The 17,981-nt window shown below is 37.2% G+C and overlaps 2 protein-coding genes and 1 non-coding gene across 3 annotated transcripts; 2 read left to right on the top strand and 1 right to left on the bottom strand.

Moving 5' to 3' along the window:
• Position 1: 1 nt before the first annotated feature.
• On the top strand, positions 2-7,017 carry fam217bb (family with sequence similarity 217 member Bb). Its single transcript, XM_022682330.2, has 6 exons — positions 2-91; positions 219-466; positions 674-743; positions 3,544-3,611; positions 4,233-5,244; positions 6,250-7,017. The coding sequence occupies exons 2-6, from the start codon at positions 276-278 to the stop codon at positions 6,487-6,489; spliced, it is 1,581 nt and encodes a 526-aa protein (XP_022538051.2). The 5' UTR covers positions 2-91; positions 219-275; the 3' UTR covers positions 6,490-7,017.
• A 4,255-nt stretch (positions 7,018-11,272) lies between these two features.
• pdrg1 (p53 and DNA-damage regulated 1) lies at positions 11,273-16,330 on the top strand. Its single transcript, XM_049471734.1, has 6 exons — positions 11,273-11,508; positions 12,140-12,286; positions 14,293-14,365; positions 15,170-15,244; positions 15,325-15,405; positions 15,849-16,330. Exons 2-6 carry the CDS (start codon positions 12,209-12,211, stop codon positions 15,929-15,931), a joined length of 390 nt encoding a protein of 129 aa, XP_049327691.1. The 5' UTR covers positions 11,273-11,508; positions 12,140-12,208; the 3' UTR covers positions 15,932-16,330.
• On the bottom strand, positions 13,074-13,146 carry trnaq-uug (transfer RNA glutamine (anticodon UUG)). The gene has a single exon. It is a non-coding gene; the product is annotated as a tRNA-Gln (tRNA).
• Positions 16,331-17,981: the final 1,651 nt, after the last annotated feature.

Genomic DNA, 17,981 nt, shown 5'->3' with positions numbered 1-17,981 from the left:
AAGAGTCGTTCAGTAAAAACGAATCGCGGGTCTCTGATCTCCAGCTGCTGGTTATTGTCTGTGTGTGTAAAATCAGTGGCTTATTGTAAGGGTAAGTGACTGTATGTGGGTTTGTTGGGCGGTTTAGAGAGGAAATCGCGCAGACTGGCTAATTGTTCTTTGAGCGTCTCATTACGGACAGGCGATCTGATCACTGATGCATTATTAATCTGAGGCAGGCAGGATCCTGTCCGCGGGAAACATGTCGGCAGGTTTAGCGGGGCTGATGATGGAGAATGAGGATTAATGGCGGGTTCAGCAGCAGCAGCGCGGCCGAGGCGAACACACCCGGAGCCCAGCGCGGAGCTGCAGTCGGCGGGGCGGGAGGGATGGGGACGGTGCTGCAGGAGAGGCCCATGCAGAACAGCCACAACCAGCCCGCAGCCAAAACCAGAGCCAAGCCCAAAGATCCAGCCCCTGCACTGAGGTAAGAGCCACACAGCAGGTGCAAAGCTTCTCAATAGAGACCAAAAAACATCGCCCATTTCTCTTTAATATCATTCATCAGTATGTAAACAACGCCATTTCTGAATCACCCCCTACCTCTGTGATCTGAGCTGTGTAACAGCCAGTCTGCTGTAATCACTGTACACACTAAACACACTGACCAGATCTTCATTTATCCCACCATCAGGAGAAGCACCAGCTCTGCAGGACATTCTTCACGTGCAGAAAAAAAGGAAGATCATATGGCAATCGAAAATGTGAGTTAAGATATGTCTACAAAAGCTCATACAAATACATGTTACATTTCTAGTGCTGTACAGGTACAGTCAAATGTTTGAAAACACCTTAAATGCATTATTGTTTCATAATTTTATCTTTAATTTGATTTAATCTGATTGTGGTTGGATGAGAAATATGAACAAATTCCATTCCGACTCCCTATTGGTTTATGCGATCCATCACACCTGCACACGCCATGCCCCCACACACTCCAAGAACATAGCAGACTTATGTAGGCTAATATAAAGATGATCCGTGCAGAGACTCAAGAGAATTTGCTATCACAAAATGTCCCAAATAAGGTTTAACTTTAATTAACTTTAACTTAAAATATTTGTATTTTACTAAAATGCATTCATTTACAATGGGCATATATGCAGCTGAAACTGGGAGCCTAGTGCATCCCAAATGTATCAAAGTTAACATTTTGCTATAACATTATAGTCATAATGGCTTTGAGTAAAATTTGTCTTGGGGATTTTGTCCTTAATGGCATTTTTCCACTGACATAACATTTACTTTAAAGTAGTTTTGAAACCAATACTTCTACAGAAGCATTTTAAACCCCAGCATCTATACTTCTACCTGAATAATGAATGAGAATACTTTTGACACCTCAAGGATCCTCAAGTGCAGTCTGCATAGACCATCAAAAGCATCATAATGAAACTGGCTCTCATCAGGACTGCCCCAGAAAAGGAAGAGCAAGAGTTTCCTCTGTTGCACAGAATACGTTTAATAGAGTCACCAGCCTAATAAAGTTAACAGCTCCCAAGATAAGAGCACCTAAATGCTTTACAGAATATTTTGTTAAGTTACTATATGATTAATTATGTGTTATTGCACATAGAATGACATTAAATGACAGAAAATGTATTTTCTGATAGCAAATCAATAGTAAATAAATGGTGATATTGCACATATTGTTGATAAACAGAATATGCTACACATTGTGACTTAAGATATTCTGCAGAGTAGAGCACTAGAGCAGTATCATGTGAAAACACTGGGAGGTCCTATAAGATCAGCTATAAGATCTCTTGATTCACTCAATGATAAGCAGCTTCATCAAATCTGCTAACAGTGCAGAGCATCTACCACTCTGGCTTTAGTGATAATGTGACCAGAACTCATTTACTTGCTAGGACAGCCTGATCTGGGGCCTCATGTACTAAGACTTGCGTGGACTTCCTACTAAAATGTTGCGTACGCTCAGACCTAAAAGTTCCGTACGCACAACAAAATCCGGATTTATCAAACAGTGCGTAGGCAGAATCCCACGTACTTTCTCTTAGTACATCACAATCAACTTTAAATCAAGCGCAAGTGCACAAAACCATCACACCTGCCACGACTCCTCCCTCAATTACGCAGCGTATAGTAATAATAATAATAATTATTATTATTATTATTATTATTATTATTATTATTACTATTATTATTATTATTATTATTATTATTAGAATAACAATAATAATAGTTATTATTATTATTATTATTATTATTATTGTTATTATTGTTATTATTATTAATATTATATACGCGTAGCGTATGATTACCCATGTTTTAAATTGTATTATTCTAAGATGGATAATAAATGCTTTCATTTAAATGCTTTAAATGAGTTGCTTACCAAGAAGCTACATGTCACGCACTCTGCTTGTTTTCTTATCCTCTTATGCTCTTGAAAATCTAAAACGGATTATAAGCCAGTCATCATCATGGGCCAAAAACACATAATGGTCACGGAAAATGCGCTCTCAGTGAATTTGGCCATTAGCAATATTTTCCAATAATGCCAACGTTGCCGTCTCTAACAACTCCAGCGCAAACTTTTATGCATGTTTATATAATCTAGGCTAAGTGGAAACACATTGAACGATTATTTCTCTAAGCCAATGAAACTGTCTGATTAATTGACTTAAATTTACCCAATAATGCTTACTGAAATGTGTGCATAACGGAAATCTTATTATATGTAATTTCAATGCATTGCCTTTAAGTGTCGCCAAATGACAAAAACACAATATATACGCACAAAAAACAGGCGTACGACCGAAACGAAAGTGACGTGGGGGAATGCGCTTTCTCACGTTCAAGTCAAATTTAGTATGTCTGACCGTGAGCGTGAAATATGTTGTACGCTTTGTTTTTGTGCGTACGCACCTTTAGTACATGAGGCCCCTGGCCATGTTGGCAGCTGTTTTAAATATTTACACACTTTACACAATTATATTCTGGATAGTAAAATCTAAATCTGATATGTAATTATTTATATGTCTCTTTAAATACTTTCCCAAAATCCCTTCTGCCTCTTTAAATCTTGTTATGGTGATCCTACAACTAAGACTGTATTCAGAATGCCAGCCCAAATGCAATTTTGGCACATTACAGTTGTACCTAGAGGCAAGTTTGTGATAACCAGACAAGCAAATCTGACCTTATCACTTACAGCAGATAATCATTTGAGCAGAACATAGCCAAATGTTTAATGAAGGCTTCTCCAAAATCCTGATTCTAATAAATCCTCACAACAACATTGCATGTCCTGTTAAGACAGTTTTGTTTATTTAGTTGTATTACCTTTGGTGCTTTTTGTTACAAAGAATAGCCAGTGGACTTTGGTCTGTCTAATTTTTTTTTTTGTAGAGATAAAGAGAACACTGTTAAATGGTAGAGAAAGTACCATATTGAACACTTTTTTTTAATACCACTACTTTTACTACTGTGATCAATTGTAAAAACTGGGCCCTGTTCCTTTCTCTTTTCTATCTTTAGGGATTACAGGTACGAGGACGCAGGACTCGATGTGATAGGGCCTCAATTATGGTCACCGCAACAGCTCTGTGAGAGTCTTCATTTGGTTGAATTAACATACTTTATGTTTTTAATCTTCCCTCTTACCCAAATGCAGTTAACAATAACATAACTGGTGTGTGGAAGTAGTTTTCATTGGCACTACAGATTCAGAGATGTATAAAATACTAGAGACCAAGATTGGGTAAATGTATAAGTGCTCTATACAAAAAGGTGAGTTGAGTAGAAATTGAAGGACTTGAATTGAAGTCGAAGTGTTCTTTTAGCACCACACTTAAGTAGCAGTACTAAAGTATTCAACATTTTTTGTACTTAAGTATTGCAAGTAGTGAAGTCGTTCTACTTCGTTATTAAACATCTCTTTATTATAGAAGTTTAAAGGCATCAGGTTGAATATTTAATACAGTGTTCTAAATTTATTATGATATTTGAAAAAGCATCCTTTAGTTCCAAAGGGCCAGAGTGTATTCCCTGGCCAATGAATACACCTCCTCCAGCCATTCCACAACAGAACAGGCCACTTTATGGAGTAAACTTTGGACATCAAGCTTGTCAATCTCAACTGATTAACTGCACTTGGGTTGAGTGGGAAATGATGTAAACTTGACTTGTTCTGAAGAATCGCTTTAACGTTAAACCTTCTTATTTAGGAACCCGAGAGAACACATCACCAAGCCAAAGTCCCACACGTCCTCCACAAATGGACCGAGGGAACGGCGCCACAGGCGGAATACACGGCGCGGCAGTGACAAAGACTCAGGCGACTCAGGAAAGCTCCCCACCTCTCTGCCACATTCCTTGACTTCGGTTTCTGCACCACGGCAGGGATTAGCAAAGCAAGAAACCCAAAATGAGACTACTGCCCGTTTACATGAACCTAGAGCTGAGGACACGGACAGCGACAGTGACCTATCTGACACTGAGAGGCTCCCGGGACCTCCCTCTATCACCGCCCCTCCTGAACTGCATCTGCGTGCAGAAGAAATCAACCCCTGTGACATCCGACCTTCACGGGCTGCACATCGGTCCCGCTCTAGCGATGGCTACCCAGATTTTCTACCCCCGCCTTTCAACTCCTGGAGTCTCCAGCAGCTGGCTGTGTATTTAAATACGGATGGCAGGGGTGCATCCCGCCCCAGGCCCGTGGGCCAGCTGGAGAGATACTTGGAACGACTGCTGCAGCTGGAATGGCGGCAGATCCAGACGGTTCATGAGGAGAGCAACAAGGCCATCCCGTTTTCATGGGCCAGCTGCCACAGACCCCATACCAGCCCTCATTCCAACCTGAGTGCTCCAAAAAGCATCCTTCAGTGCCAGAGGGCTTTCCCACTCGCCCTGCTGTCTTCCCTCGCCAAGGCACCACCCCTCCAGCCTCCCACATGCACCTGTCCCAGCTGCCGCAAAAATTACCCCATTTGCAATGGAGCGTGCCGCTTATACACTCACCCACACCACTCCCATTTGAGTCCGCTTCCCGAAAAGAGGGGTAAGGCCCCGGGGGTGCCACGAAGGAGCAGCAGCGAGAGTCGGGCTCAGCAGTTCCAGCGCAAACCTGGACCTCGCAACCATAGACTTAGTGACCCACTGGACAACACTAGTTACCTAAAGCGCATGCAGGCCATTGGCAACATTCGGAATCCAGCAGGTGGTCCATGTGTGGAGGTACCTTCTATTTTTACTCAAATACCATATAATAATCTACCTAGAAATTCCACAGCAACATAAAGAGATATGGCAAGCACTTAATTCCCTACCTGGATGACCTTAAGCATCACAGCTTAAGTAAACCTTTGTTACTACTGGAGGTACCAAAGCACCATGTAACAACACCTACTGGAGTAACACGTGGAAAAACGTACAAACCACGTAGTAGAACATAGATCAAGTATATGATTATGACCACCTCTGTTTCAGCTCCCATGAGCATATAGCACACTTTGTAGTTCTATAATTACAGACTGTAGTCTCTACAATCTGTTTCTCTGCATACTTTATTATTATTATCTTCCTTTCTCCCTATTCCCACAGCTTTTATTTGGGTGATGGATCATACTCAGCACTGTCGTTACACTGTCCCATTTCACCCCTTAGCTCTACCACTTAGCACTAGCCCTATGTTTTGCGTGTGCACTCTAGGTGTTGGGTGTCCTGATTCTTGTTAGTCCTGACCATTGGAAAACAGGGTAAAAGCAAAAAATCGATAATGGGTGTAGGAATAAGTAGGTGGTCATAATGTTATGGTTGATCGATGTATATCGTAACAACCACCAAGAAACACCTAACCCCAACTACTCAGGATAACATAGGAACTGCAATGACATAGTAACCATTATATATATGAATAAAGTAGCCAACTTGTATAGACAACTTTCAGGATTTAGCAAAACCATAGCAGCCACCTGTAATACCATAGAGATCCTGTAGTAATAGCATAATAAATAACTGGCAACCACCTACCAATCACCAATCATCATAGGAACCATGTACAGTAGCCATCTGTAGCATAAAGTCACACACCATAAACAATACTTTTGATCTAATTCCCTCGAAACAAACAGAAAACAATATACCAAGCCATAACTGTGCATACAGTGTTTTGTGTTTATTTACAGCAATCTCAATATGAACCAGTGTAATTACATTATAATATTTTTACATATTTTTCAGAGCAGCATGGAGGTCGGTGCATTGAGGAAAAAAGGCACTGGGGAAAGGAGCCAGTCGTGTGGAGATGTGAGAGAGGACAGCTACAGGAGAGCAAGAGTAGAGCGAAAGACATCAACACAGCATATACGGCAAGACTCAAAGTCATCAGGTGCTACCAGTTCAGATGACTTGCACAGTTCTAAAGACTCAGTCACTGGTAGAACTGCTGGGAAACAGAAACGGGTTGAGTTTATCACATGAACATTCTCGTACATGCCACAAATAAATTATACTGCTCCATCTACTGCCCACTGTCCTTACAGTGGGGCTTAAACGTTTGTGAACCCTTTAGAATTTTCTATATTTCTGCATAATTATGGCAAGGTCTACAATTAGATAAAGAGAAACCAGTTAAACAAATGAGAAAAGAATATTATGCTTGATCATTTATTTATTGAGGAAAATTATCCAATATTACGTATTTGTGAGTGGCAAAAGTTTGAGAGCCTTTGCTTTCAGTATCTGGTTTGATTTCCTCCCTTTGCAGCAATAACTGCCACTAAATATTTCAGATAACTGTCGATCAGTCCTGCACATCATCCTGGAGAAATTTTTGCTCATCCCATTCCTGTAATGTTGGTGGGTTTCCTCCTTTCACAACATTTCCACTGGATTGAGGCCAGGACCTGGCCATTCCAAAACACTAACTTTATTCTCCCTGAACCAATCTTTGGTTCAAGAATGACTTGTGTGCTAAGGGTTGTTGTCTTGCTGTATGACCCACCTTCTCTTAAGGGTGTACTCACACTAGGCCCGTTTTGGTTGAATCGTGCCGGAGCACGGTTCGGCCCCCTCCCCACTCCCCCGCAGGCCTGCACTCACACTGCGCTAAACGATCCGTGCCCGAGCACGCTTTCGTCAACAGGTGACTTTTGTTTTGAAGAACAGTATGCGCGCGCAAAACAATGGAGTTCAGGATTGTACTGTTGTTTTTGTTTCTCTGGAGTCGTTTTGGGCGTGCAAATACGCAACTGAACCAGAGATTCATTGATTGTGCAACACAGCGATTTACTGCTAATTGTGCTGCACGTGTAAGAAGGTTTTTACACAAGCAGCAGACGTCCAGGGAGAAATTTGCAGCTTTACTCGCGGACTACAATTCACGTTTATCAGTAAGGTAAGAGACGTACTTGCTATATACATAAATAGTGACCAAAGGAGCGAAACATAAAACTCAAGTAATAATAAAATGTGTTTGTTGTTTAGGACTTGTAGATAGTAGTCCTAATTTATTATGGGTAACACTAACCATTATGGTGCTCTTTAGAACCCTTTTCAAAAATATTATATGCAGAATTGTGTATAAAACGTCCTCCGTTTACAGTAGCATCGCATCACTGACGTCATCTTGATCCGGGTCCAAGTGAACCGTGCTCGGGCCCACCTCTTCAAGCGGGCCCGGGCACGGTTCGGAGCGATCACACTAGCCAAACGAACCGTGCTTTGGGAGGTAACCGTGCCCGGGCACGGTTCGGATTGCCTAGTGTGAGTACACCCTAAGATTCAGGTCATAGACAGATGTCCTGACATCTCCCTTAAGAATTTTCTAATATAATTCAGAATTCATTGTTCCATCAATGAAGGCCAGCTGTCTAAAACCATGTTACTACCACCACCATGTTTCACAGATTTTCATTTAAACCAAAAAGATCTATTTTTGGTTTCAACCGTCCACAAAATATTGCTCCAATAGTCTTTTGGCTTGTCCATGTGATCTTTAGCAAACTACAGATAAGCAGCAATGTTCTTTTTGGGGAACAGTGGCTTTCTCCTCGAAACACTGACATGCACTCTATTGTTGTTCAGTGTTCTCCTGAGGAGGGTCCAAACTCCACCTTTTCCAGCCTGATGGACATGAACAACTTATCTTTTGAGGTGCTCAGAAATCTCCTTTATTCATGCCATGATATACTTCCAAAAACATGTGTTGTGAAGAGCAGACTTTGATAGATCCCTGTTCTTTGAATAAAACAGGCTCTGCCCACTCACACCTGATTGTCGTCCCATTGATTGAAAAACCCTGATTCTAATTTGAATTTCACCTTCAAACTAACTGCTAATCCTAGAGGTTCACATACTTTTACCACTCACAAATATGTATATATATGTATATATTTTAAATAAATAAATGACCATGGATTTTTTTTCTCCTTTGTTTAACTGGGGTCGGTTTATCTTCTTATTGGACTTATGTAAAAATCTTGTGATGTTTTGGCTCATATTTATTTTAAAATATAGTAAATTCTAAAGGATTCACAAACTTTCAAGCACTGCTGTATGTTGCTTGTATTTTTTTGGTTATTTTGTTTTGTGAACAAACAGCCAGAGCATGTTTCTCTTCCTTTATCATTGCTAGTTATGTTAATGTTACAGTTATTATTTAATGATACTGATGTTTTAGTGTAATTCACTTATGTTTAAGATGAATGTGTATTTTTCTAGGAGATATAATAAGTTGAAGTGCAGCTTGGAAACAGATTATTTTTGGCAATATTAATAATTCAACTTCCTCTGTTACATGACTGACCCAAGACTGCCACGATCAGAAATTGGGACTGAAGCATTCCAGTTTTACAGCAGATGATAACAGTACCTCACAAAATTAGTCTTCATCACAGCACACTGTATTTCAGCACACTGAGGAATGTAAATGTGTGTCATTTTCTATTGCTGTTTGTTATTCTTGACTATGACTTCTTGTTAAGTAAAAAAAATGCTTGTTTGAGGTGTTTTGTGTATTTTTCAAAAACGTTGTGCTTTGTTGTACAATTAACAAAAAAATACAAATACAACAAATTGCCAAAAGACATGGGATAGCACTATGTTCATAAAGTTAATCATGTAGCGTTACCTCAGGGGATGGCTTGGGAACTCCCAAACCTGTAAAAGTTTTATTTTGTGAGTGATGTTGAACACTAGACATTGTGCTCATGGCAAGGCAGTGTGAATTACACTACGTAACAATTTTGCATATATGTTTTCTTCCCAGATGTTTGTTGTTGTTGTTTGTGCCTCAAGTGAATAGAAATAAGGTATTATTCCCCATAAACTTGCTTTTGTGGTCAGCACAATGAGATTTTAAATGTATTTATTATTAAGAATATTCACGAAATATAGCCTTTGGCCCTGTCCTATATCGCCCCTTGGCCCTACCACTTATTTATTTAGTTATGAAATTTTTAGAGGCACATTTAAGGAAGCATTAGGAAGATGGCAACACAAGCGACCAAAGAAACACAAAAATTTAAGTATTTTCCTTGTAAAAAAAATTACAATTAGCACTACATTACCAACTGTTTAATCTGTAGTTGCAGTGTTTTATGGACATTTTCTTTTTCTCTGAATGCCGTTACTAAGGACAGTATAAGGAGAACATGATGGAGGGTAGTTTATGGACTAATACGTGAAAGTAATTTGCAGTTTAGTCATAAATCTGTGAAGACAACACACTTCTGAATGTTTATTGTTATCTTGCAAGGCATACTGTTGCATTGCATAGTAGTGCACATTATTACAGAAAGAACGGGCCGAGAAAGTGATCTGCAGTACAGTCTGCATATAGAACATATATTCATTTTTGAGCTATTATACGCAGCATTGATCAAGTTTTATAATAATTGTGTATTTTTGTAGTGAAATGTTGATTGTTTCTATGATAAAGCACAAGTCCAATTCTTGTATTTTATCCCAATAAATATAAAACTAGCATAGGCTACTGTCATAAAATCAAAGTTCATGAGGAATGTTGGTGTTTTTTATTGAGTTTATATGTAAGCAGTTGAAATATAACAGAACTCGGGAAGAAAAAATGTTTTATATTGTGTTATTACTCGACGTGAGGCCTGATAGTGTGACTAATATTTGGAAGGTTTGATATTTGTTCTGTGGATTTAAAGAATACACCAGTGAACTTCTGTAGGTCTTCCACATATCACTGAAAAACAACTCTAACCAGCTCTGGACTCTACAAGACCTCTGAAAGTTGTCTGAGGTATTTGGCACCAAGACGGTAGCAGCAGAGCCTTTAAGTCCTGTAAGTTGCAAGGTGGAGCCTCTGCGGATCAAACGTTTTGTTTCAGCACATCCCACAGTGGATTGCTTTGAGAGCTGGGGAATTTGGAGGCCCGAGTGACACTTTGAATTTTTGTGTACCTTAAAACCAGAGAAGTACTTCACTACTGTACTTAGATACTAAAATGCCGTATCTAATGAAGTATTATTTTTACTTCTCTACTAAAATACTGGATCTGTATCTACTGGAGTATTCTTTTTACTCCACTACTGTACTTAAGTATTAAAATGCTGTACCTGTAGAGTATTATTTTTTTCTCCTACTTCCACTTTTACTTCAATACATATTTTGTATGAGTTTTATATTTTTACTGTTATACATTTTCTATGTGCTGCATCGTTACTTGTTACAATTATAAAAATGTTAGGAAAAAGGACACAAAAACTATAATGATTAAAAGCCTGTCATCCAGAGAGAGAAACATTAGAATACAATGTTTTTAATCTAGAAATAAAGGTCTCCTTCCGCTAAAATCCACTTTTTCCTATTGCTCTCTGAGTTGTATGTCTCATATAAAACTGTTTCTCAGCCTCCATTGTCCGCAGTAGCTAGTAAAAGAAAATCCTCAGAAAAATGAGTCGATCAGGAAAAGCTGTCTACGTCAACTTGTGAGTTCATGGCCTTGCCAACATTAGCTCGGACCGACCAACACCGGTCAAAGCGGGCGCCGTTTAAGTTTAACAAATAATCATAGTAATTTTGATAATTGTATTATTTCTTATATTAATTTACCCTGTTGTGGTAAAATATCAGTAAATAAATAAAAAACTGTTTTCTGTAGAAAAATGGAAATGTATAAGTCATACCTGTCAAGTCTCCCGTTTTGGCCGGGAAACTACCGTATTTTACTCCTCTCCTCCCGTATTAGTATTTTCCCGTAAATTTCCCGTATTATACTAAATAAAAAAATATATAGGCCACAGGCGACAATGCACTGACCGCTGTGTGTCTCTTAACCAATCGTGGTGCCGGTTCAAGGAGAAAGTCCCGCCTTTCAGGAGAAACAGCCAATCAGCTTGCTGGTTTTGCGGAGAGCTGTTTAGTGTGGGGGAAGCCCCGCCCCTCCCCTCGCTGTGAGTTCAGGCAGCTAGTCGGAGCAGCTGTCGTTAAAACTAATCTGGATATACGGAGATTTTTCTAAAAGAAAGGTAACTAACCATGTAAACTGTGATGAGAATGTATATTTTCCTCTTTCAAATAATTTCTGTATTATTGTTTTTAATATATTTCTATATGTGTATTTTTAACGTCTGTTACATATATTTATAAATCGTTTTCTCATTTATTTATTCACTTATTTATTTCTGTATTTCTTCCTCCGTATGGGAATTCATTATTTTTGTTTCAAAATTAAAGGATGATCCTTGCTTAGTAGATATAAAAATCTTAGTTACTAAAGTTTTTAATTAGTGTATTTAGCCGTTTAGCTCCATTCACTCCTATTCATTTAGGTCTCGCTCGCGGGCTCTCTCTAGTGTGCAGTTATAATGTTATAATTTATAATTTATAAATATAATTATAATTATAATTATATAATTATAATTAATTATAATTATAATTTGATATAATGGGACCGATAGGGAGTGGGCAGGCTTTTCATAAACCGGCTCTGATAGTACCAATCTCTGTGTGTCTGTGTGCATTAAAGTTCAACTATTAATATGAAAAGGTAATTCAGGGTGTAAAAAGTATTTTAGGCATGATTGTGTGTCAGTAGTTACTGATTTTTAATTTTGAAACTGGGCGGAACTGATTATCGCGCGGTCCTTGTTTCCCCAGACTGGGGGACTTATTTTGTATAATTACTCGCTGTGTGAGGAGCTGTGCTGCTGCTGCTGTAGGAGGGAGATGGACTCCAGCAGGGTGATGGAGTATCTGATGGAGGTAGAAGTGGCAGCTGAAGACGTGCTCGCTGATAAACAGCAGGTAACTAGATTAATAACAGCTGTTAAACATCAGATTACAGCTCATTCAGAGCGGAGCTGAGCCTGTTGTAGTTCAGCTAACTATCCCTGTAGCCTAGCTAAGCTAACCAACACATATAGGTGCATTTCGTAAAATTAGAATATCATTGAAAAATTACTTTATTTGAGTAATTCAGTTCAACATATAAAACTCATGTATTATATATACAGTATATGTATGTATATATATATATATATATTACACACAGAGTGATCTATTTTAAAAGTTTAGTTCTTTTATTGTTGACGTTATGATTATAGTCTATAATCATAACGTCAACAATAAAAGAACTAAACTTTTAAAATAGATCACTCTGTGTGTAATATATATATATACATACATATACTGTATATATAATACATGAGTTTTATATGTTGAACTGAATTACTCAAAGTAATTTTTCAATGATATTCTAATTTTACGAAATGCACCTATATGTGTAGGTTAGCTTAGCTAGGCTACAGGGATAGTTAGCTGAACTACAACAGGCTCAGCTCTGCTCTGAATGAGCTGTAATCTCCTGTTTAACAGCTGTGTATACAATTGATTATTACAATATAAAAGCTGCTAAAACTAAGCACATCACCTCTGAACCACAGCAAAAAAAACAGAGCCTAGAGCCTACTTTAAAATAAAGTAAAACTACAAATGTGCACAGTAACTATAAGCTATTATTAATTAAATTAATAATAGCTTATAGTTACTGTGCACATAAGTCTTCCTAATGTGTGGCCTAAAAAGTATAATTAGGTCCCACCGAGATTCGAACTCGGATCGCTGGAGTCAAAGTCCAGAGTGATTAACCATTACACCATGGGACCGGAAATGCCTTTACCACAAAGTTGTAGAAAAGAGCTGATCTTCCTCTCCTAAATATACAGAAAATAAGCTTGGTCCCTGCTCTCCTTCACTATCGCTCATTAGTATAGTCCTGATAAACGATAAGTGATTTGCAGTGGACTCTGTCCCCCTTTTATAGACTCTCGCTCTGATGCGTCGCAACAAAAAACACAGTGGATCAACACCAGCAGATGACATGTCTCTCCAAACCATCACTGATCATCAGTACATTTTACATTTTATTTGTAAATTAAGAGACCAGAGTCTGGAGGAAGAGTGGAAAGACACACAGTCCAAACTGCTCGAGGTCTAGTGTGAAGTTTCCACCAATCAGTGATGGCTTGGAGAGACATGTCATCTGCTGGTGTTGATCCACTGTGTTTTATTATCAAGTCTAAAGTCAGTGCAGTGTTTTCCCACAAAATCTTACAGCACTTCATGCTTCCCTCTGCTGACAACTTTTATGTATTCTGGATCACTGCAATTTCAGAAAACAACAAAGTCAGTCAATATTGTCAGAGTGAACTTGGCCTCATTCTTGGCATTACAGTACAGTACTGCCTAAAATAAAAAATACATTTTATGTCTTAATTGAATTTGGATGAAATGATAGCCAACATTAAGATAGCTGATAGATCTCATAATATTGGCTAGCCAGCTAACTGCACTAACATTTCCACTGGAAAAAAAAACTGTCTTGTCCTGTAAAGAAATGTTCACATACTTTCTGCTTCTTTTTAAAGAATTTCCTCAAGCTCACTGTGTTTCTGTGAAGGGAGCAAATATCCCCAACAGTTGATCATCAATCAAGAATATCCCACTGTTACTTAAAGTAATAATTAAGGCAAACTATTATGGTATTGTTCTTTATTATTGTTTCCTCTTATGTAAAAGAAAATGTCCTCAAATCACTGGAACTCTAGCAGCTGTACCTAATAAAACCCTGTTCAAGGGAAAACTCTTTATTTCAGACAAAGTCAGTTGCAGCAACATAAATCATTCCCACATTTGGTATTATAAGTTGTGGTTTAGTGTTTTTTTTTTTTTTAAACGTGTAGTTAATACAAGTATGAAAAGAAATCTGAAAAGAAGTGAGTTACATTTAACCTAACATTATCTCAATGCAGATTGTAGACCTTGACGCAAGAAGGAACAGAAATCGAGAAGCGATGAATGCTCTCCGAAATAGTGCTGACAGTGGTACGTTAATAATTATTGTATATAAATACATGTTCAAATGGGATAATGCATTATACTGTATGTTCAAAGGTTTGTAGACTTGTGGATGCAACTTGATGAACAGGTGTCTCAGTCAGTGTTAATGATGGGGTATCTGCAGACTTTGACCAAATGTAAAACCTAAATTAATTTATTTTAATATAGTAATTCAAGTTTTGTAAAACTTAACATAAACTGTAATGCTTAATGTAGAGTCTGTACACATAATTTTTAGAGATGCACAATGACATCAAAGTTTTTGAATATTCAAAAATGGTCTAGATTTGTCAGATATTTCAACTTAAAATTTGCTGCTGTATTTATTGCATGCTGGTTAAGGGCAGAGCAAAGCTGCCTGCTTTACTACAATTGGGCGACACTGATAAAACAATGTGAAAACTAACTTCTCAGCAAAAACCTTTCATTTTATTGTTTGAATACAATTGGTTGAAAGCTAAAATGTAAGGCAAATAAATATTACATTTTTTTTTTTTTTTTTTCATTTTAACCGGGTTGTGCAGTCTCTCTGTAAGTTATAAATGTGTATATCTGAATTTGCATGTGTAATATCAGATCTAGGCATTGTCCCAGTATTCTCATATCAGTGCATCCCTAGTAATATTGGTGTGTGTCTTTCGTTATTGTGAAAGGTTTTATGGCCATATTGCCCACCTGTACACTACAGTCAATTTGCCATATAGTGAATATAGAGTCATGTAAAATCTTTATTTTTTCTTGTGCCATCTTTTCATATCTGTCCATGCTTTCATTTCTATTTGTCCACAGATAAAGTAAAAGTCTGCTTTGGAAACATGTTCATAAAATTCCCCAAGGAGAATGCTCAAGCCATGATGCAGAAAGGCAAGTTCAGTGTTTTGTATGTTGAAGCCATGCCCTGTTACATGAACAGCTTTATTTACACTTTATTTACTCCTCTTCAGATCAGGAACAGCTTGACCAAGAGATAACTGACCTCAGGAAACGTCTAAAAGCGAAAGTAAATCATCTCAATGACTTACAAGGTATGGAAAAGATTTGTGCTGTTTTACAGTAGAATATTATTGTAAAATAAGCATTCATTATTAAGGTAACATGCCATCTTGCTTATTTTCTTTAATATAAGAATTTCAATAGGACTTTCTTTAACATCAGTCATTAATGACTCTTTACTGTACAAGATGCCCTTAACTTATCAAGTATATAAAAATATGAAGTATATCATAGAGTTGGGCAATATGGTGAACAATTTTATAACAATTTATTTCTTAACCTAAGAGCCCATGGTGATGAATGTATCACAGATCCTTTAAAAGCTGAGTAAATTTTCTTACAGAAAATTTTTAGTAAATTTACCTGAGGTTTTAAAGTGACACATACTTAACTTCCTGAGAGCAGCACCACAAGATTATACAATGTTTTAAAAGTATGTAACAATATTCATTATCTGTTGTTTTCTATGTTGCAGGAAAGCCTGAACTCAGGGGCTACAACCTCTCTCCACTTAGCAATGATGAACTGAAAGCAGTTAATAGCATCCTGAAGAGATAGGATGACTCGAGACAATGGTGCAGTCCAGAGACTTGAATTTCAGGTGAAAACCTGATGCCAGACCCATGTTTAAACTTGAGTGTGCAATCAGGGGGAGTGTGGGGGAACATATGAAGTCAAGTGAACTCTAAAATCAAGCAGGAGGAAGATTTTTCTACAAACAGCATGAGGACATTTTGTTCAGATATGCAATAATACACACACAAGTGGACTACAGCGATACACCTATTGACACACATACTTATAAAATCTAGAGTTTTGAGTGTGTTGAGTGTGTAAGTGTTAAGTTCGGCTAATGTGTGATTTAAAAATATAACATTTTTATTGTAAATGTTTAATTAAGTAAGATCTCTATTAAATAAGAAATTGTGCTTTCTAAATAAACTTTACCTTACCTTACTTCTTAAACCTTACTTCTCTTTATACTTTTAAAACATCTAGAGCTGTATTATTTACATTTATTAAACCAGATAAACCAAAAGTGATTTAAAATATGAATCCTGGCCAAACAATAAACAAATTTAAAAGTTAAGTAACCGATCCAGAGAACTAGGGATGTCCCAATCACATTAGTTTGTCCCCTGAGCCGATGTCATTTAATTTTGAGTATCTTTTGATACCGAGTGCCCATCAATAGAAAAAAGCAAGAACACATCCAAGTTGTCCCTTAAAGTTTTTTTTTTTAATGATTATTGAAACAACAGTATCAAAATAGCCCAAATATTTTTTTTCTCACAAAATAAACTTTTAAATGTACTAAATTGCTATCTACATGATTTATATTTAAATATGCATGTTTTCTTAAATAAAGTAAAAAATGTCACACAGCAACAATTCAGATTTTTTTTTTTTTTTTTTTTTTTTTTTTTACATGGTCATGTTTTTTGGTAGGGAGACAGTAAAAATAGTGTAGTATGGTTTAAATGAGAAAAAACTAGAATATTTTAAAGAGTTTATTAGTTACTGAGTTTAAATAAGAGCTTTATTGGAGGAAGTTAACACCTGCTGTAGCTGCATATATCACCTTTTTGTTTAAAAAAAAAAACAGCGGAAACTGTGTGTGCAGCAGAGTCTATAGTGAACTTGTGGAGTAACAATTTTACATTACATGTTTGATAAATTGATTATATGGATATTGTTCACCTGATTTGATTCTTTGAAAATTACATCACATGATTGAATCGGGGCCAACCCTAGAGAATACATCATTTAAAACAGGGACTTGTGGGCCACTTTTTTGTAATTAGAAAGCATACCGACCCACAAGAAGACAAATCTCAGTTTACATATATATATATATATATATATATAAAGCACAAGCCCTCGGTTGGGCTGTTTGGGCGGCGGAAAAAAAAATCCCTTATTTTTAAGTCCAAAACTTGACAGGTATGGTATAAGTACGTTTTCTTTGCTAATTTATTGTAGCAAAATACTATATAATTTTTTTTTTTTTTTTTTTTTTTTTTTTTGCTTCATGTAAGTATCTTATGCATTTCTGATAAGTTCACTGTCTGCATCAGGCACCAACAGCTGTCTCTCTGTCATCTATCTATCTGTCATCTAAAGTTTCGACACCCCTCATTCAAGGTGCTCTCATTTTATGATTTTTATTGTAAATTTAATATTAAAGACATTAAAGCAGTAAAGGAAAACATGCAGGATTACAGAAAGTGTTAAACAAACCAGAACATGTTTTATACTTAAGATTCTACTAAATACACATTTATATTTGAGGACAGATCTGCACACTCTTGGTGAGATTTTAATCTCAGTGTCTTCATGAGGGAGAGTCACCTAGAATAGTTTTCTCAGCGTCTTGAAGGAAGGAGTTCCTGGAGGTGCTGATCAATAGTTGGTAATTTTTCCTTCACACTTTAAAGTTCCAGCTCATCCCAAATCACCTCAAATCACCATCTCAGTTGATTAAGTTAAGATCAGGGGATTGTGGAGGACAAATCCTTTTTTTAATTATTGTTTACTACATAATTCATTAATTAACATGCCCCTCAATTGTTTTGTTTTAATATTAATCTATAATGTAGAAAGTAAA

This window comes from Astyanax mexicanus, chromosome 24 (genome assembly GCF_023375975.1).
Source record: "Astyanax mexicanus isolate ESR-SI-001 chromosome 24, AstMex3_surface, whole genome shotgun sequence".
Lineage (NCBI taxonomy): Eukaryota > Metazoa > Chordata > Actinopteri > Characiformes > Acestrorhamphidae > Astyanax > Astyanax mexicanus.
Note: the sequence above shows the minus strand (reverse complement) of the source record. Positions and strands in the feature narration are given on the sequence as shown.

Excerpts from the sequence above, each read along its gene's own strand:
- fam217bb (XM_022682330.2), top strand. The coding sequence starts at position 276 with ATGAGGATTAATGGCGGGTTCAGCAGCAGCAGCGCGGCCGAGGCGAAC. Across the intron at positions 467-673 it reads GATCCAGCCCCTGCACTGAG|GAGAAGCACCAGCTCTGCAG; the intron begins GTAAGAGCCACA and ends TCCCACCATCAG. Across the intron at positions 3,612-4,232 it reads ATGGTCACCGCAACAGCTCT|GAACCCGAGAGAACACATCA; the intron begins GTGAGAGTCTTC and ends CTTCTTATTTAG.
- pdrg1 (XM_049471734.1), top strand. The coding sequence starts at position 12,209 with ATGGACTCCAGCAGGGTGATGGAGTATCTGATGGAGGTAGAAGTGGCA. Across the intron at positions 12,287-14,292 it reads TGCTCGCTGATAAACAGCAG|ATTGTAGACCTTGACGCAAG; the intron begins GTAACTAGATTA and ends ATCTCAATGCAG. Across the intron at positions 14,366-15,169 it reads CCGAAATAGTGCTGACAGTG|ATAAAGTAAAAGTCTGCTTT; the intron begins GTACGTTAATAA and ends ATTTGTCCACAG.